Source organism: Prunus avium, chromosome 4 (assembly GCF_965620075.1).
Source record: "Prunus avium chromosome 4, drPruAviu1.hap1.1, whole genome shotgun sequence".
Taxonomy (NCBI): domain Eukaryota; kingdom Viridiplantae; phylum Streptophyta; class Magnoliopsida; order Rosales; family Rosaceae; genus Prunus; species Prunus avium.
This window is the reverse complement of record NC_142287.1, coordinates 22,976,841-22,997,294: the sequence shown is the minus strand read 5'-3', so window position 1 is coordinate 22,997,294 and position 20,454 is coordinate 22,976,841. Positions and strand designations below refer to the sequence as shown.

Genomic DNA, 20,454 nt, shown 5'->3' with positions numbered 1-20,454 from the left:
ACCTTTAAAAAAAATGTAGCCACCATCTCATGATAGGATATGACTTTGTAATCGCTGTCGTCTTACTAGAATAGTATGAAAATTTGGTGGCTTTGATTAGTCATCAACCCAAAAAAAGAAAAAAAGAAAAACAAAAAAAAAAAGGGACAGATCATCATCTACTGCCTTAATTATATTATTTTAAAACATGGATTATTATTGAAACACAAGGGACCTTGGCTTGGCGTGCATGAATTGCGTGTAAAATACGAACTTATCAACTTTGAGCCTCTGAAAATCGGGAGGAGAGGACAAGAAGAAGAAAAAGAAAGAAGAAAGAATACGGCTTGTGGCACAAATTCTGCAGCAGCACTAATGGAGTAAAAATGAAAACAGTCAAGAATTTGTGGCCGAATCTTTTTATTTTCATATGCCGTTTTATTATTCTTTTATTACAAAAGTATACCCATTAATTAAACATGACAAACATGTACCCTTGCTTGGTTCCCAAGTAATCATACTCACGGATTCCGAGTCTCTACATTTAGATGTTGTGCATTTACCCGCATTTCACAACATCTAAATCATCCTAATGATCTAACCGTTTAAGATATGTCGCATGACACATAAGCAAACTTTGAAAAAAATTAATAAAATATCTAATAACTTAATTCAACTTAAAATTCAAAAAATTCAAGATTAAAAAAGAAGGCAGGCAACTCTTCCTTCCCACCCTTATCCCCGCCACCCATACCCAACCCAAAGCCACTCTGGCCACCATACAAGCCACCATCTCTCTCTCCCTCTCATGCATAAATTGACCCCCCACAACCATGAAATAAGCAGGGTTTGAATACAAATCAAACTGGTTCTCCAAATTATTAAATTTGGGGATACAGTTTTTGGTCAATTGAGTATATTGAGAAGGGTAGTGAGTGGAGAGGTTTATTCAATGAATATATACAATTCCAATTTGATATTCCATACAAAACTTTTTCATTTACTTTCAAAACCAAATTTGGGTGGATCAATACCCAAGCTCCTTTTCCCTCCTGACCTCAGCCCAGATTCTCCTTCCCTTCTCCTCCCCAACTCCTCCCAACCCCCTTACCCTCAACTTTCGTCTTTTTTACTTTTTTTTTTTTAAATTTAAACAATAATATAATTGTTAATTTTAAACAATTTTAATTAAAAAAAACTAATTTTTAATACCTAAGTTGTTGATGTGTCACGTCTTAAACAGTTAGATCATTAGAATGGTCTAAATGTAACGAAATGCGGGTAAATGCATAACATCTAAATGCAGAGGCTCGTGATCACATACTCACTTCTCTACATCCTCTCCTCTCCTGTCAAACCTAGACTCTAAACGTTTACTCGTCCCTAATGGATGGTTTATCAAAGCTAAACCTAAGGGTGTTGGGGACATCGTTAACGACCAGGGTAAGGGTGTGTTGCTTGCTCGTGTCACATTCCGCCACCCCCCTTTCGGTACAAGCAGCAAAATGAGCTATTTGTTGCCATGGAAGGCATATACTGTAGACATGTCAGTTTATATAGACTGGCAGAAAGGTCAATCTGACGGTGGGGAACGTGCTACTTGTGAGAATGTAAAGGTAAAAATATCCCATATTGAAAAGTTAAGAAATCTAACAAAAGCTTATAAGGAGTTGGACTACACCAAAACTAATTGGCAAAGTGGTGTAGTTTGTATGTGGAACATTATATATTATGTTGGTGGTGGTGGGGTTCTTGTTAGAGCTTCCGGTGATAGTATGATGTGGTCTCATTGCTGCAAGGAGGACTGGTCGCTGTGGTAAACGGTCGGATGCTAATGCTGCTCAAAATTATTGACTCTTAATTAATAAAGAAACATGAACTCTAAGAACTACAAGGTTTAAGTTGTTGTGAAGTGGAGCTGCCCATCATTACGAAAAGATCATATATATATATATATATATATATATATATATATATATATATACAGTTATTCTCTTATCCGGATGTCCGCACATTATTATCGTGCGGATCCTATTGTAAACATGCAGGAAAACAGAAAGGGGTAGTACAAAATACACAGCGTCCGCACGATAATAACATCCGGATGTCTGCATAAGAGAATTTATATATATATATATATATATATATAAAATTTATGAAGTGGATAGCAAATAGTATCATACCTTGTTCGTCCAATTGGTTTGTGTTGTGTACGCATCCCAAAAGAAGTTGACTAGTCATATGCCATGTGTGATCGAGAATTCACCCAAAAGAAAGAAATTATATAATTTTTTTCCATCTTGAATAAAAAGTTGGGAATTTTCAACTTGCTTATTTCCTACCCTAAACTCTCTAATAAATACAAACTAGTTAGTCTAGTAGTATTACTTCTCACGATAATGAAAGTCTTAAGTTCGAGTCCCCTATACTTGTTTATATAAAATAAAAGTGAAAATCAACTAGTTCTGAATCTAGTAAATCGTACGATTGTTACATCTAAATTTTTTTTAGGTACACCGATAAGGAGGAGGGGACACACACTCTCTAGGATTTGAAGCTAGGTCATGGGGGGAAGGGGGAGCACCTCAACCACTGAGGTAAACCCAAGGACCCTATTTTTCATTTTTCTTAGATAATGGGAGAAGTCTTGAATCTCCTCTCTATAAAAGATTTAAAGAACCAAAAAAATTGAGTAAGACATACTTATTGGAAAATACTTCCCTCCTTACCAGGTAAGTAGGAGTTCCTACATTCTTGCCAATAGCAGTGTGACATGTGTGCATAATTTTTTATATAATGTTTTTGAAGAATTATTTTTGCAAATATGTCAAATTGTGATTCGCAATAAAAAGGAGTATCTCCTTACGGGTAAGGAGGCATTGGTAAGAAGGCTCTTAACCAGAGAATCAAGGCCCAATTTGTCGAATTCAAAATCAAGAAGGGTCCTTCAGCTCGTAATGGATGGACTCTTAAACCCAAAGTGCAGCATTAAACAGTTGCTTGTTGGTCTGTCACCTTCGGCCTGAAATTTATTTTGTTATAGGACAAAACTGTCCTTATCCTAATAACCACTTGTACAAATAACTTGTTCAAAATGGAGGTCAGTTTTGTAATTTCAACGATTAGCTCTCCAATCTCTCTCCTATAGCTGACCTTCCTCAATCACGCTCTCTCTCCTTAGAAAACCAGTGTCGAGGGTTTAGAGAAAGGGTTTTAGGAAAGACTTTAGCAGAAACCCTCCAAAGCACAGAAAATGGCTTTGACTCTGAGAGCAGCGGCGGCGGGGCCCACTCGTGGCTTGAGACGGCTCTTCTCAACAAGTTTCATTCCCCCAATGAACTCTCCGGCTCCTCAGGCTCGAGAGAAGGCTGAGCCAAGCACCAACCTCTTCGTCTCTGGTATATCCCCTCTTTTCTTTTCCATTTTACCTCTACTTTTCTTTCATATTTCATCTATTTCTCTAGTGGGTCATCGGCGTTTTGGTTTGTTTTGCTATAAGTTGTAAAAAGCTGGTACCTTTGTGCCGGTAATTCAATGATTTTGGAATTTATGAGTTTGTGGCTGCTGGGATGAGGAAGAAATGAGGATAGGAAATCATAATTCTTTCTTTTAATGACTTGGGTAACCTAAAAACTGAACAACCCACTTAATTGTTTGGTGTTTTTTACTTCTATCATTTACCATTTTGTTCTAAACTGTAGGATCCCTAATTAGATACAAGCTGTTCCTTTCTTCAGAGCCCAAACAGAGGGTTGCAGAATCAAAGTTTGCAACTTTTTAATTATAGGCTCTCATATTGGATGTTGGATATGTTGGTTGGTAGTATAAATGCCAATTTTTGATATATCTCTTTCTTTGACATTTGTCTGAGCGGATGTGTGGGTTTTTATTTTATTTTATATAAAGGTTTTAGTTCACGTATAATAGAAGGAATAAATAGTATCTTTTGGAAGTGATTGTTTAACTCTCACTCAATCATTTTGATTTGTGAGTGTGCAAATGACTGATGTATACCGGGCATGGAAGAGGATTCTGAAAATTCATGAGGCATTTGATGTTAACAATGGATAGGTGACTTTTAAACAATAGTTGATATTTGTTTTACATGGTTGTTACAGGTCAATTCCGGTCAGTGAGATGTATTTTATATGTTCTGTTCTGACCAGCTTTTAAACAAATTTTGGAGAATGTTAGTGTTGGTTGATTGTTTTTTTGTTCCTTTTCTTTTCATTATTAAGGGTTGGAAGTGAGACCTCTGTTTCTATTTTAATGGGACAATTTGTTTCTATTAAGATCCAGGAGAGTTTCAGGGCCAAACCTTTTCCATTGATGATCTTGTGGGCTGTTTCTTTTTCTTTCATTTCTTTTCAAGTAAAATTATTTTTACTGTTCCTTTAAGTGATATGTGACTCATGGACTTTAATAGTCTGGATTTATTCACACTTGAGTTACATTTTGATGTACCATGATTTTTATTGGATCACATATCTGTTTGTTTGCAGGACTTAGCAAACGTACTACTTCAGAAAAACTACAGGAAGCCTTTTCCCAGTTTGGTGAAGTAGTTCATGGTCTGTTTCTATTCTGTGAAGTTGTTACTTTTATTGGTTATTTCCTTCATAAAAATCAACTAATTATTCTCTGCTGTTTACAGCTAGAGTGGTAACCGATCGGGTATCAGGATATTCTAAAGGATTTGGTTTTGTAAGGTATGCTACCTTAGAAGATGCTGGCAAAGGCATAGAGGGCATGGATGGAAAGGTCAGTTGACAGATTTCCCTGCACTGTTATAGTTAGTTTGACACCATATGATAATTTAATCTATAACACAATATTTTGGTGATTTGCAATGTGGCCTCCTAGCCAACAAAATGGTTCTTTATATTATGTCATGGAAGCCTTGTTCCATTGGGTATATGTTGGCGTTCAAAGCTCACAACTGTCAAAAGTAAAGAAGTTTAATAAACTGAAACTTTTGCTTCTGAAAAACTTACACCAACTCCTTGTAAAAAAGAGAACAACTTTGTCCAAAATTGGCTACCATTCGAAATTGTTTTCTGTTTCTGTTCCTTATGTTTTAAGGCAAACGAAATGGACATACTTTTACTGATCTAAGCACAACATAAGGAATTTTCAGCATGGAGATTAGAAGATGCTTCCACGCACTGAAGCAGAAGTTGAGCAGATTTAGTTTTCTTGCCTTTGCAACAATTAATTGGAACTGTCTTTCCCCTTGAACCAAATAGTCAACCAAATAATTATCAGAATTGTGTATGACAGTACTGGTACCTGTTAATGTTGGGCATCTCTATCATCTCTCACTCTTTGGTTTTCACATGGCATGATAGTCCCGATTAATGAAAACAATTATCATTCTGACCAAACCTTCTCACCAAGTAAGTTACCAGTGCATTCCCTCACCTACAAAACCACATGCTGTGGTGTCCACCAAATTAAAGGGGAAAAATGAAGACTTCCTAAATTAGATATGTCAACAGGAATCATCCTTCTAAACATAATCCCTTTCGTGATGTCCAAACTAACAAATGCTGGAAGTTTACGGATATCTAGTTTCCTTGTTATTTGTTTATGCTGCAATCTTTTCTAGTTTACATGTGAGGCTTTTAAAATATGATTTTTTTTTTCCAAATTGGCCTTGCTTTCTCTGTCACTTCTACTTTGGAAGGTATCATTTGGTTCTGTTGATAGTGATAATGATCTTCCATTTATTTGTTATCATTGTTATTATAGACACTTATCTATCTTGGTACTGAATTTGTGTTTTGTTGGTGTATAGTTTCTTGACGGTTGGGTCATATTTGCTGAATACGCACGACCCAGACAACCACCTCCACTGCCTGAGAACAATATGTCTCCACCATATAGCCGTTATTAAATTCTGCATCCAAGGCAAGAAAGCTTGTCAATTTAATAATATTTGTCAGCAAGTGGAAGTCGTTGATTATACTTCATCATTCTTTGGTTAGAGGTTGGGTTGGTCTTCATTGCCTGGGATTTTCAAAATGAGGTGGGGATTATCCTAATTTGACAACCAAGCAAGATTGGAAATCATATGTATTAGAAATCGTCTGTGTTTATGACAATAGTGTGTAAGACTGTTTGCTTTTGTTAAGATGTTGAGAAACTTGTACTGATAATATATTCGAGACCTCGTTTTCAACTTGAATTGTGGTTGATTGTGCTTGGGGGTTGTCTGTTTCTATGTTTTCCTTTGAGCAAATTAATAGCTAAGGTTCACCACATGCTTTGTATCTTCAATTTGTGAAGGGTTTGTTTTTTTTGGGTTCTCACTTGCTTTGTATGTTAAATGGTCAAGGTTCACTGCTTGTCTCTTGAAGATCCATTGTGTTTGCGTAGCTATCTTTAGTCACCGCCAAGCCCGAAACTAAATATAACAAGCACCACATCATTATGAGGCCTTTCTATGAGATCGAATGACTTTATCATAATTTGTAAAATTAGGTTTACCAAGAGGACTTTAGCAAAGAATGTAGGTTAAAGTCTTTGTCTAAGAGTTGTTTAGGCGAGCAAGTTGCTCGTTTTGGATTTGCACCGGCCTGTGGCCGGCTTCCTTGATTGTTATAGGGATAAGTAGGGTTTTACTTTTCTGAGGGTATGTGGCTCAAGGTTTAGCTTTGCAATATGTGGTCAGCCCTTATTCTCGTTGAGTTATGATTATCCTTAGGGCTGTTGATTAGTGGTTGGCATTAGGCCTAAGTTGGTACTTAGTCAATGAAGTGGACATGGTCATCCTAATAATCTTTTCTCCAGTCGTGCCGTTTTGGTGTGGGCTGTCTTTCATGCCGTTTTGTCTTGTCAGGATCGTCCTCATCCGGATTATAAACTTTTTCATTTTCAAGTTTTGGCAAGGAATGATTATGCAGCTCAAAGTTTATAGGGTAATGGCTGTAAAGTTAACAAAATCTTATTCCTGTAGCCGTTGCCTTTCATGGAGCTTCGTATATATGTGATCTTCTTGAGTTTTGTTTTCTAGGCATATGGTAGATGAAGTTGAACTTTGCACAATAAAACAAATCCAGATTCTGATAGCCTCTCTTGCCATTAATGACACTAGAAACAGGTGGCCTGATTGTGCCAATGGCATGTTCACATATATTCTGACGTGGGCCGATGGGCCAATGGGCATTGAGCAACGCCTTCTTATCGAAGCAATCCAAGAAAATTTATGACACTGAAAGTAACCAGACTTGGGATATTTCTAAGTTAAAGCGCCTTGTCATGCAATTAGGACAGCACAAATCGTTTTAGTTAGATGGAAATTTGTTGGGGGAATTAGAAGACGACAGTGTTTGATGCGTCTTCGTTTCTCAGCAGCTATACCACCAAGCAATATTTCACTTCTTTGTACAGCTGGTTTTGTCCAATTTAGTGACACATGTAGGTTCTTGAATTGTTTCTTTCTTTCTTTCTTTCTTTCTTTCTAGAGTGAGAACTAAGCAGAAAGAATTTTCTAGTTGAAGGTTTGAATTAATGAATGAAATCGAGAGCCACCAATATGGCTCTGAGAGGATATACCATATGCTGTGCTATTTTGACAGACAATCCTTGATTGATATGAGTGTCACGTATCGAACCAGCTAGTCAGCGTTTGTGAACGATTGTGTTTAGCAAAGCTCGAGATTTAAGGTTTGTTTAGACTTACTTTGAAGTGTTACGTGGATAATTTAAGCACGTACTTGGCATTTATTTAGAAAGCACTAAAAATGGTTTTTATAATTTAAAAGCACCTTTTGTTACTTTTATTAAAGAAACATGTTTTTAGTCATTTCAAAAGCACTAACAAAACTTGATACTTCACAGAAACAAATGACTTATCAAAGAGTGTCCATACAATTTCTGGACAGGGAGTTTGGCCATTTCCATATACAACATGTTCCTATGTGGCACGTTTTATGGACCAAAAGCTGTCCAGCAAGTCTTTCTTTATCCCTGTAGGCAAGCACTAATCCTAGTAACCTTTTGTCATGAGGTAATCTGATGTCAAAGATTATGACCCATCTATTTAATTAGGAGATAAGATTTCATTATGCGATTTAAAGGGGTTTTCAGATATAGTCTTTTTGCATTTGGGTATGTTGGTAGGTGAGCTTCTTGGATATCAATTCTTTCACAGTCCCTCCATAATTGTTGGACACTTCACCATTACACGTTTCATTTCTTGTTGAAATGGATCTATCGGCTTGATGCAGCCAGGCAGCCCATATTTGTTCCCTCTCTCCCTTTTCTCTAGGGCATGTTTAGTGCTATTTTCTTCAATATATATACAAATATGTTTTTGGTTTTCTTTTTCTCTCAAAAAAAGGAAAAAGAAAAAAAGAAATCCAAGTATTTTCTGTATGGTCACCTGCTAATACTGCCTGAAGTAACACTAAAAGACTGTCAACCCCAAATCACTTTTGCCTAATTTAAAATGCTACATCAACAAGGTCTAATCTAGTGAAAAAGGGTCTTAACTTGTATATGACACATTAATAGTGTGTGTGTGAGAGAAACCATCCTCCTTTTTGTAATTTAAATTATCGGTTTTATTTGTTTATCATCGTAAATTAGTACGTAGAGTTTCACCAAAAGAAAAAGTCTTACTGTTAAGTCATTCAATTAAATATTGATTAATTTGCTCATAACTTGACTACCAACCAGGACCACCAATCACATCAAAGCAGATTAAATATCAACCTAACTAAGTGACACATATTTTGAATCATAAAAAATTTTCACAATTCAAAAATCAAGTGCAAACTAAAAATATACAAATTTATTAAATTGATAAGATGCTATATATGATGAAACCATATTGTCATAACAAATATTCCAATATATAGTGTGGTTTGTAAGTGATTGTACATATCTAGACGAGTTTTTTTTTTTCAAAATTTTCGACAAATCTCATTACCTAAAAACGTGAGATAAGAAACCAAAAGCTAGTCGGTCCAGAATTATTTTACAATCCAAAGTTAATGCTCTCTTACTGGTAGCAGCTTGAGTGACATTGCCACATTTTTGAACTTAGAACAACCTGCAGAAACAAAATTTCCATTGTCTTTGAATTATATATATCATCACATATTAAATTGTACCAATACCATTTTTATGATTTATTTAGTTACCACTTTACACTGGGTTGCGTGGTCTCGGTATGTACACCAATTCAAGTAATTGCAAATCGAAGGAAAAAATAAGGACATGGTGTCAATTATGCGTAATTCTTTATTATTTCTTATAAAAGTCATTTGCTTGTGTTATTTAATTAATAATCTACATAGCTTTCAAAATGGAAAATCTCCCACATTTTATTATGTTAAAGTTGTGACGTGGTTAGAGCATCCACAGTGGGGGGTGTAAATTCGGGGGTGTAAAGCCACTTTTACATTCCCTTTACACCTTCGGGGGGTGTAAATATGTTTTTTGCTCCAGTGGGGGGTGTAAATTCGGGGGTGTAGCCGTGGGTCCTAGCCTTTTATGTTGACTTTTCTTCATTTTTGTTCTTTTTTCTCGGGTGGGTCCCGCCTGCAAGGGATGTAAAAATGGATGTAAATATACATTTTATTTTACATCCCCATGGTGGTGATGTATATTTACATACATTTACATCTCACCATTGGAGACGATTCCGATGACTCGGGGTGTATATTTAACATACACCCCCATATACACCCCCCACTGTGGATGCTCTTAGGGTCAGCTATGAGGGGAACTCATTGAGGCGGCCAACTTGATCCCCAATTTTTCTATAGTCTTGCAACAAAAAATGTAAGAATTATGCCTGTAGTTACAATTCAATTGGTTAAGTTTTTTCACCTCCATTCATATTGACAAAAGATCAAAAACTCGACACGCAATGAATATTTATGTAAACCCTCCTCCCCTAATCAATTGTACCAAAAGAAAGAGAAATATTATGATTACCACATCAAATATATGCCACATTTTTAATACCATTTGATATGGCAACTAAGGTGGACATCCAACTCATTAAAATTAGATTATATCATATTTTTAGTATAAGCGATTAGGAAAGCAATATGTTTTTTTTATTAAAAATTAAATTATATCAGTTTGTCACACACATCCTTATCCTTTTTTAAGAAAATAATTTTATTTTATAATTATAAATTAAAATAAGAATTTATATGGATCGCAATCATTTAGCTCAATACGTCCTCTTTCTACAATCTTTTTATAAAAAACAAATCCTGTGGCCCCAACTATTTTCTCCAAATTTTATTTTCCCACCAGGGTTTTATTTTATGAATTAAAAAAACTAATCCCAATTAAAATGGCTAATCTTTCGCAGTTGATCCAAAGTTAACACAACACATTATAAAAAACCCCGCGCTCTCCCACCAAAACCAGAGGAGAGAGTCAGGAAACAAAGTCTACTCCTCAACCTCATCTCTCCACCCTCTCAAACTGAAACCCCCTCAACCAAAATGAAACCCCGCCTGTGGCACAAACTGTAAATAACCCCAGTTCCAAGCCCCCTCTCTTTTGCACAATTCCTTAGGTAACGCACACATCGTCGTAGTCTCGTAGATAACCGCGCCATGAAGTTCTTGTTGGAGTTCGTGTCTTGCTGTGGGATCGCACGCCCCGCTACAACAGGCGAGCAGGCTCCTCTCTCTGACGAGACCAGCTCGCTTGTGCCTCGTCGAATGCGCCGGCGCAGAAAACGGGGAAGGCCTGGGAACTCTGGCTCCACGTCGCCGAATTCGGTAGAGTGGAGGCCGTCGCTCAGCTCGATTTCCGAGGACAACGTTGTTGCGATGGTGGTGAATCGGACGGCTGAGGTTGAGCGAGCCGTGAAGAGGAAGAGCGGCCAGAGTCGGACGATAGCTCAGGTCCGCAGCCACGGCGAGGATTACGGGTACGTAAATAGTAAAATAGTAAAACTGTCCGTTGCTTTGCTATTTAACGAAACGACGACGTAAGGTCCAGAACTTGTATTTGGTGGTAGGTTTATGTTATAGCTTTTGATGTTAATTTTTTTGGGGTGGAATTTTCAGGCGAGCTTCACTTACGACGGCGATTCCGGCGTTCTCTCCGACGCCGTTTATGTTTTGATGAGATTAAATTAACAGTCAGCTATTGTCGATGCTCGAAATTGGGTGAGAGAGAGAAAGAGTGTGGGTGTGTATATGAAGTTTTAGGAAAATAACAATTAAGTACATGTTGAAAGTTTCTTGTATTGTGTACCCTCGTACTCAATTAGTGCAATTGTATATTTTCCACCATTGTTATTAAGTTTTCATTTTCTCTCCTTTCTTTTGTTGAAGAAAAAAAATGACATAATAAAGAAAGAAATTGTTACAATTACAATAATTCATGAATTTAAATTAGCTTTAGTGATGTATCTCTTACCGATATTGAAAGATGTCTCACTTTCGAATCTAGTTATAACCAAAATAAAACAAAACAAAAAAAGAGTTCACCCGCACGATACAAAACTCAAATCTTTAAAAAACCAAACCTATGTCCTAATTTTTCTGAACAAGGTGAGTCTATATGTTTCCGCACTTAAAATATCTAATGGGATTACTTTGAGTTTGGTTGGTTAGTGTCAATAGATATCAATTTTTTTCAAGACATTGAGCTCATAAGAAGTTTTTGATTTTATAAGGTGAGACATAAATCTTGAGGCCTACGCCTTTTGAAATTCTGTATTACCTTAATCAGAAACAAAATTGTGGTCATTAAATTACTCAATAGTACAAAAACAACACTGTGGAGCTTGGAGGCAAGATTCTAAAATCCAAAAGCAATCATCTTAACCCTACTCAACTAACCCATATTCTTTTATATATATATAATTTTTATTCAACATATTGGAGTAAGAACAAACAGAACAAGGGACCCATAAAATGTTAGAGAAAATAAAGTATTGTGTGAGCTAGACTGAAAATTATGAAAATTATGGAAGTTGTGTGTTTTCCATGGGAAGGAAATTATTTTCTTGGGGTTAAAGAAAAATCCATCCCACAGTGTAAAAAACGCTGTTTTGTTCAAGAACAAATATACGTTTTTAAGAAAAACAGTTCATGTCATCAAAGACGACATCACGCACACCAAAACGGCATCATTTGTGGAAGGGTAATGCTAGGCTTACCACATTTTTATACCACATTGCGTACTACATCTCTAATAGATGGGAGCCCACCTCTATTCGAGAGGTGATACACAATGTGGTATAAAAATGTGTTAAGCCTAACATTTTCCTTTGTCGAAAACCTGTGAAGAAAATAAGGCGGCCATCATAACACAATAAGTGGCTCTTGGTCTATATTAATATTTCTCTTCTTATGTTAGAAGAGGTTTGATGTTCAAATTCCCCTACGTTGATTTTAAAAAAAAAAACACATTTTCTTCCTCAAATGATTCGTCGCTGCCTCACCTAGACGTGCACCTTAAAAAAATGGCTTTCATGAAAACTGACAATTGATTCAAATAAAAACGTTTTCCAAATTCTCGGGACAAAATCCAATTAAGTTAGTTAGCTGTTTTGTTGGGTTGGATACCGGAAATAGATATGGTACGTTGAGACTTTGAACAATTTTCTAATATAGTAATTAAGGCTTAAAAGGTTAGGTAGGTTAAGAAATGATGGATTAGGAGAGAAGCCGAGTCCTTTGTAATGGGGCTTAGTCATCGGAGGATAAGGTTTCCCAATATAGTAACACTACTGGGTTTTGATGTTTGATTTTCTATATTTTGCGGGGAATGAAAGAATAGATGCCAATAAACATTTTTTTTTTTGGTTCTTTGGGTTGGATCCTCATGACATGAGCACTGGTTTTTATAACGTAGAAACTAGCTACAAGTCTGCAGTGTTAGGGCAGGATCTCCATTTGGCCCGCAAGATTATAAGCAGTATCGTTCGTAGATCATCAAATGAATCTCTTCCTCATCCGCAACATAGTCATAGTCTAGTCATTTACTTACCTATTTCTTCGTTGCTCTTATTTAGGTTTATATATGTTGCAAACGGAGAGCATTATTTGTTGTTTCATTGGGCTTAATTAGTTACACTTTCTCTTGACTTGAAGCTTGGAAGGACCGCCAACTGGATTGGGAGAGTCTTGTAGACAGGTGAGAGTCAAGCCCAATAATAAACGTTTATATAATTGTCAACTCCTAATGGCACTGGCAAGAGGCAAAAGCTGGGTCATATTCAACTCAGCCCAATGCAGACATATTTGGTTAAAGTCATGGAAGTTGAGGTATCTCTCTCTTTTTTTATAAAAAAAAAAATACAAACGATAGTCTAAACTACAAAGGAAATGAGGATTTCTCAAACACAAACTACTAAGGTGTCATTGGGGTTCGAACTTGAGACCCTGATTTGCAAGTTAAGGTTGTTTTCCACCCAATTAGACCCCGAGGTGACTTGAGATCTCTCTTCTTATTATGTTGGGGGTGGGGTTAAATCCAAGCCATCGTCCATTAAATAGTTGACAATATGACAGGTTTGGCCTTTTTGGGAGAGAAGCAAACTGCAATTAAAATTGAAAAACAATATGTGGTGTTGTTTTTGTTAATCTTAGGATAATTTTTCCCTAATTCTCAACTTATATCTTTAAAATGAGATTATTTGAGGGGTGGTCATGCATGATTGGCTCCTGATTGCAAACGATCAACAATACATAACATACTCGAGAATATAAAATCTATATATTTATATCAAGTGAATCTAACAAACTTATTCTAATCAAATAGTTTAGATTTAGAAAAAAATTGAAGAAGAAAAAAATGCAGAAACATGACACTAATTATTAATTCACACTTCTGCAAGCACCCTCCCCATCCTCCATCCCAGCCATAGTGTCATACAAAGGCTTATTAAGTGTCTCAGGCAAGTAAAACGCAAGCACACCTCCGGCAATCCCACACACCGCAAACACCGCAAACGGCAAACCCCCGCCCAAAACCACCACGAACGGCGACAGAATTGCCCCCATTTGTGCCGCCTGCGTGGCACAGCCAAGCGCAGCATTCCTCACAACTGTGGGGAACAACTCCGTCGTATAAATAAACAACAAGTTGTAAGTCCCCGCCATCCCAAAAATCCCCAAAATCCCACACACCATCTTAACGACCTTCCACACCCCAGCATTCCCCACAAAGCTCCCAGCAAAACAAAACACCCCACTAAACCACAACGTCCCGATCGCCAAGGGCTTCCTTCCGTACTTGTCAAGCAATACTGCCGTGATCGTGAAAGCTGGCATTTCTGCCACGGCGTTGAGCAGAACGTTGATGTAGAGGTTGGTTTCAAGGTTGACGACGTTCAAGCTCAGCCCATAGTACACGACGGAGCATAAGAAATTTATGGCCACGGCTAGAAATAACCTCATTCGAGTCATTGGTAGCTTGACGACATCAATTAGAGAACCACTTATTGCGTCTTTGCTGTCCAAAAGTTCCTTGTAAGTTTGATCTTCCTCGTTTGTTGTAGGACTATCGTTGTTTGCTTCTTCATCTAGGGCTAGGACAACTCCCTCAGGAAGGTGTTTGTTATTGGACTTGGCAATGGCGCGCATTAGTTTCATAGCTTCTGTTATTCGACCTCGTACGAGGTACCACCTTGGTGACTCAGAGACAAATGGGAGGACGGCGAGCAAGAAGAGCAGGGATGGGATGGAGGAGGCAATGTAGAGTTCGCGCCATTGTGGGAAAATGTAGGCTATGCCGGAGAGGATTGCGATCCCGGTTGAGAAGAAGTAGAATGTGGACATTCCTGCTGTGCCCCGCTTTGTCGGGCCCACTGGCTCGGTGGCCAGGACAAAGGCGCAGAGGCCGACACCGCCCGTACTGAAGCCGGTAAGGAGGCGGAGGAGGACGTAGGTCCAGTAGTTTGGGGAGAAAGCTGTTAGGCAACCGAAAATGGTGTTCAAGATGCATACAACGGTTAGCGAGCCTTTTCTTCCTAGGAATGAGTCTGAAAGGTGGCCAAAAATTCCCGCACCTGGAATCAATGTGTGATAAATGTTAGTAGCCAGTTGAAATATAACAGGGAAGGCCTGGTTTCGATATCAATCTACAATATCTGATACATTGTTATTATTTAATAACTTTGAAAAGATTAATACTAATAATATATGAACTATTGTAAATTAGTAATCTCTATAACAAGCTAATTAATAGCTAAGGAATATAAATATTAGAACCATGAATAGCATTACACAATCAAATTTGATGAAAGAAGAGAACAAAAAAACAAAAAAACAAAAAACAAAAAAAAGAAGCTTTGAGGTCGATGTTACATACTGGGCTGGGAAAATGATAAATGACATGTTGCAATGAGCCTTCACCAAATCGCACTGTATGAATTTTGATGCTAATTTTGTGTATGATTCAGTGCTCACTAGTCTCTTTCGTGGTGCTATAATTAAAACCATGATCACGACTGCTATGATATTATCTGTGTTATAACATTCAAAATCTTCATCTACCATTCCCGAAGAACTCAGAGGTTCACGGCAAGTAATGTCCACCAACAGGGATAATTGTGCCACTTAATGTCCACCAACAACTATGGCCAGTTATTTGGGCACACATGCAAGTAAAAGGAGAGGGCTGCTATACGCTACATGTCAAGTCCTAAGACCTTTGTACTTTATGTTTTAAAAGTAGAATCCATAGTTTAAACTACTGGGAATTTTCTTACACACACAATTAAGATATCTTGGAATTCGAACATGAGATTTCAAGTCTCTTCCTTTTCAACTGAGGGGCCCTTAACTTCTTTTCTTATTTGGATAAGAGAAGTTTGTAAGTGATTAACATTTTACATTCTCTTTTAAGCGGGGCAGCTATTGCTTTTTCTTTTCCAAGACTCGAGAACACATAAAGCGTCAAAAGGAAAAAGAGAAAGTTAAAGATAATTCTGGTATTTTAGGGATAGACCAAAGAAGTGCTTTACAGGTATGCTGGAAGCCTGAAATGGATTATTCTTTCATGTGAAAAAGCTTGGAATTGGTCCCAGACAATTGAGTCCACTTTCGAAAAGATTGGGACCACCTCCAATCTTTTTCACTCTTGTTTCCTTTCCTTCTTCCTTATGGTACCTTCATTGGGACCAGGAATATATGCATATATATTCGTGCAAAAAAACAGAAAAAAGAAGAAGAAAGAAAACAAAAGAAAATAAATATTTGTGCAAAAAAACAGAAGAAAATAAACATAAGAAAGTTTCCCTTGTCTGTTTGGATACTTATAACCTAAATGACGTACTTCAGGTTCGATATGCAGAAGAGCACGTGACAGGCTCAGGCCTGTTCATCTGTTTTCCAAAAGCATCCGCATATTTTGACTTTAGTCACGCTAAATTCATTTCAGCTCAGTTCCCTCTAAAGTCGAGAAATATGTATTATTATATACATTCATCTTCTATTGAGGGACACCTATCGGAATTACTGCGAAATTTTCTTCAACGATTCAACTCATTTATTTTTTAGTTCTATATTTATAGATTATCTTTGCAAAAAATTAGGCAAATCGGAAATAGTTTTGACATCTAATTGTGTTCAACAAAATCGATGAATACGGTGCTTCAAGAAAATACTAAAATTATAGTAATTTAACTGAATGGTCAAATGATATCTGATTCAAGTGATATCTTGCAGAGATAATCTTATAGACTATTCAAATTAGTGAAAAACAAGACAGATCTCTCAACTGAAACTCTAACTATTATCATAAATATATATGTATTTGTTTACTTGCTACAATCTTTGTTTTAATATTACACTTTTGTTTGCAAGTATTATTTTTATATATTTTGCTGCTCTCATTACGAAGAAAGAGACAAAACTACTTAGCCGCCACTGATAATGATAACAATATAGAAGCCTTTTAAAAACACATTAAACTACTAAAGTATATCTCATGTCATCCTATCCGTAAGCACATGACTCCAAATTTATGGTCTAAATATGAGATGGTCTTATTACTTACCGTCTTTGTGCTTGTAATGTAAAATTTGAATTGGTTGGAACCCTCCTTGTGAAGAGGGCATTGATGTTTCAATTCTCTATAATTGTCCATGTTATTCATCGAAATTCCCTCTTTTGAAATTCTATTTTTACCCAATATAACCTAATATATTTTGAATTACTGTATTTCTTTACAGTGAAAATATATTCCGCTCGCATATTTTATGTATATTCGCATCTATAATATGCTCGTAATCTTCGCACATGTAAACATCTTATTTTTGTTTTTGGGTCAAACCACATGTAACATCTTATCATCGACAAATTCGCTATCAAACAAGTTGGTTCAAAAACGTAATTCTCGTTTCAAGTTTATCTTATTTGTTTTCTAATGTCCGTCGTGATCGATCTAATTTAAATTTAATTATTAATTTGGCCGATTATTTTGCATGATCAATGTGAAATCGGTTGATTTTCGGAACAAGAAAAACAAACAGATAAATGAAAGAGAAAGAGTAGGACAACTGACCAATCATACAGCCACCGAAGAACAAGGCCTGAGCCAACCCAACCTTATACTTCTCCGCACAAACCAACCCCCATTCAGCAACGGTCGAGCTCCCTAGACCGCCGGTCCACTCCCACGAACCGGGCTCGAGCCCACAAACCGTACTGGCCGTCACATCGCAGCCAGAGCCAGCGGCTCCCCCCAAGCACCTCCAATCCGGTTCACGATCCGCAAAAATCATGACCATGGTGTGGAAGGCCTCCAGAGCCCAAGCCAAGCTGGTCAGCACAAAGTGCCTCATTTGCCACGGGCCAAACTGCCCGCAGTATTTTTGGAGCATGTCGTCGATGCACAGCTTCTCTGATTCAGGCTCTCCGGCGATTTTTCTTGTCGGAGTGAGAAGCGGTGACCGGAGCTCGGGGCTCCGGTCACTCGAATCAGATGATGATAAGGTGGCCGGCATGTTAAGTGGCTAAATATCTCTTCTAAGAGTTGGTGGCGATGGTGGCGAGGGCGGCGTTTTTTATCATATGGAAGTTGAATATACGCTAACTTGCCAAGCCTTTTTATATGTGTAAAAACTATGTATGGGATATATATACTTGTACCGCGTCACTAGGACTGTGATACCTTTGGCTTGACACGTGGAGGGCATTCCAGCCCTTGACTTGTTGGACTACGGTTTTTGATTGAGATAGGTTTTGTAGGGTGGGGTCTTAAAACGAAGGGAGCTTGTGTAGATTATGGAATGTTCTTGGGATCCTTTTTCTTGGCACTAACCCACTCTTCATGGAGATAGTTATTTTCAGTGACGGGTGTTTTGTGCTGTGTAAATCCAAAATATTTGAAGGACAACTGGTGGTGGTGTGTGTGGGTCGTCAAGATTCACTAACTCCTAGCCCAAAAGAGAGAACGAGAAAGCTGGATAAAATTTTTTTTAAAAAGAAAATAAAAGAAAGAAAAACAGAAAAAGAAAAGGGTTTACTTTAAACTTTCTCTTGGGATTCTTCCACGGATCTAAGAATAATCATTCTTCCTGTGAATTACAGATTGACACATATGAAAAATAATTCATTAAAAACACGAAAAAAAAAACTTATGTACACATTTCACACTGCTGCTTACATGATAAGGAATGAAGTATTTCCTTTCTTCCACCATCGTTTAAGTTCCCTACTCTTTTTTCATTCGAAATTTCATACATTTTGGTGAGATATTATTGTTATGTTGGGTTGCAGCTTAAAGGTATGTTAAATTGTAAACATTTATGCATCAAAAGGCCTTTTTGATGGGAGAGCCTGCCAAGAAGGCAGGGATGGACTGGGCCTTTGGGTAGTGGGCTATGGTTGATATTACAAAAGGCCTTCTTTTTTGAAAAACTAGGCCATAGAAATGACTTCTACAAGTTCTTTTTAATTTTTTGGTGGTATCAACTAGGCTATAGCCAGTCGAGCTCTTTTTAATTTTTTTTTGGTGGTTTCTAGATTTGGTTTATTGCTTGAAGAATTTTTTTTTGGTCTGAAATTTATTGCTTGAAGATAGAGCTGACATTTTCTACCGAGAAAGCGCAAAACCACAAAAATTGACCATATTTTCACCGCAACGGAACCGGTATGTCGGGAAAATCGACCGCAAGTTGCGGTTTTTTTGTTGATGTGGTTCTGCATGTCTAAAGACTGCGGTATACCGCAATATAATATAATTAATTATTAAAATAAATATTTATAATTATTTGAGATTGAAATTGCAATTTACATTAAGATATATTAAATATTGCTCCTATGTTTGCAAAGCAAAGTGTCTTTCAGCAGTACACCTGCTAAGGGTACATTTACTTGGAGAAATTAAAAGAAATATGCAGGGCCGATTCAATACAGTGCAGTACTTGTCTATACATTTTTTTTTTTATAGATAGTTCTGTAATGTTTTTTTATTTTTTATATTTTTTTGTTGAGAAAATGGATTTCATTAACACATCAAGATCACAATACAAGATGTGACAGCGTGCACATAAGATGGCCTCATTAAAACCTTTTTGAGGAAAACCCAAAGGGATAAAACCTCATAGGAGAAAAGAGTACCACACACGCCATAGACGAGGAGTCATACAAAACTAGAACTGGTAGGACGGTCATCATAGAGACAGTCCCATAATCATAGGCTTGGCACATAAAAAAGAAAAGCAAGATCCTCCTGACTAAGACCATAAAGTGCAATACGATCGGCAACCCCATTAGCAGTCCGGAGAACATAATGAACAGAAAAAGATGGCATAGAAGCCAGAATACGAGGAACATCCTCCACCAAACCCTCTGTCTTGCTGAACATTTGTGATTTGCAACTGCAAGTTGGTTTTGCATTTGCTTTCATGACTTGGATGTCTTTTACGAGTCTTTTTGGACTTCGATATTTGATTTGTAGGAGTTCCTATACAATATTGCTAAGTGATGATGGATTTTGAAGGGTCTTATGGGTTTGGTAATTAAAGCATCTTTGGTCAGTGGCGGAGTCAGGAATCTTACCACAAGGGGTCTTAATGTAAAAGTCCCAATAAAAATTTAGGATGGAAAAAAATATTGAAAATGAAATCATAGTACTTTCATTCATAATTCATAACGGAAACAACATTACAAGCTATAATTGTCCACGATGAGGTCCTTTTTGTAGATATGATCTTCGGACCTCATCTCTCATATTAGCATCATAATCTATCATTCGAGTTCTTAATCCAGGATCCGCTTGAAGATTACCCAAAACACCATCTAACTGACTTTGTCTTGAACTCGGACCCAAAACACCATCTAACTAACTTTGTCTTGAACTTGGAGTTCTTGAACTACCAACATTATTTGAACTATCAACATTATCCGAACTACCCGAACCCGATGATGACTATCTCTTAAAAAACCGTTCCATAATAACTCTACATGTACAAAATAAATACTCACAATATAAACAAACCATCAACATAATCAAAATAATTATGAATTGGATTTC

The 20,454-nt window shown here is 37.1% G+C and overlaps 3 protein-coding genes across 3 annotated transcripts; 2 read left to right on the top strand and 1 right to left on the bottom strand.

Annotated features, from left to right (window-relative positions):
* Positions 1–3,133: 3,133 nt before the first annotated feature.
* LOC110768308 (RNA-binding (RRM/RBD/RNP motifs) family protein) lies at positions 3,134–6,166 on the top strand. The gene is made up of 4 exons (XM_021972021.2): positions 3,134–3,377; positions 4,482–4,550; positions 4,634–4,740; positions 5,777–6,166. The coding sequence occupies exons 1-4, from the start codon at positions 3,233–3,235 to the stop codon at positions 5,873–5,875; spliced, it is 420 nt and encodes a 139-aa protein (XP_021827713.2). The 5' UTR covers positions 3,134–3,232; the 3' UTR covers positions 5,876–6,166.
* A 4,176-nt stretch (positions 6,167–10,342) lies between these two features.
* Positions 10,343–11,279, top strand: LOC110768311 (uncharacterized). Its single transcript, XM_021972023.2, has 2 exons — positions 10,343–10,885; positions 11,025–11,279. The coding sequence occupies exons 1-2, from the start codon at positions 10,566–10,568 to the stop codon at positions 11,080–11,082; spliced, it is 378 nt and encodes a 125-aa protein (XP_021827715.1). The 5' UTR covers positions 10,343–10,565; the 3' UTR covers positions 11,083–11,279.
* Positions 11,280–13,670: 2,391 nt separating this feature from the next.
* On the bottom strand, positions 13,671–18,013 carry OCT4 (organic cation/carnitine transporter4). Its single transcript, XM_088251349.1, has 2 exons — positions 17,479–18,013; positions 13,671–14,980 (listed from the first exon to the last, which is right to left on the bottom strand). The coding sequence occupies exons 1-2, from the start codon at positions 17,918–17,920 to the stop codon at positions 13,788–13,790; spliced, it is 1,635 nt and encodes a 544-aa protein (XP_088107475.1). The 5' UTR covers positions 17,921–18,013; the 3' UTR covers positions 13,671–13,787.
* Positions 18,014–20,454: the final 2,441 nt, after the last annotated feature.

Excerpts from the sequence above, each read along its gene's own strand:
- OCT4 (XM_088251349.1), bottom strand. The coding sequence starts at position 17,920 with ATGCCGGCCACCTTATCATCATCTGATTCGAGTGACCGGAGCCCCGAG. Across the intron at positions 14,981-17,478 it reads CTTCGGTGGCTGTATGATTG|GTGCGGGAATTTTTGGCCAC; the intron begins GTCAGTTGTCCT and ends CATTGATTCCAG.
- LOC110768308 (XM_021972021.2), top strand. The coding sequence starts at position 3,233 with ATGGCTTTGACTCTGAGAGCAGCGGCGGCGGGGCCCACTCGTGGCTTG. Across the intron at positions 3,378-4,481 it reads CACCAACCTCTTCGTCTCTG|GACTTAGCAAACGTACTACT; the intron begins GTATATCCCCTC and ends GTTTGTTTGCAG. Across the intron at positions 4,741-5,776 it reads TAGAGGGCATGGATGGAAAG|TTTCTTGACGGTTGGGTCAT; the intron begins GTCAGTTGACAG and ends GTTGGTGTATAG.
- LOC110768311 (XM_021972023.2), top strand. The coding sequence starts at position 10,566 with ATGAAGTTCTTGTTGGAGTTCGTGTCTTGCTGTGGGATCGCACGCCCC. Across the intron at positions 10,886-11,024 it reads AGCCACGGCGAGGATTACGG|GCGAGCTTCACTTACGACGG; the intron begins GTACGTAAATAG and ends TGGAATTTTCAG.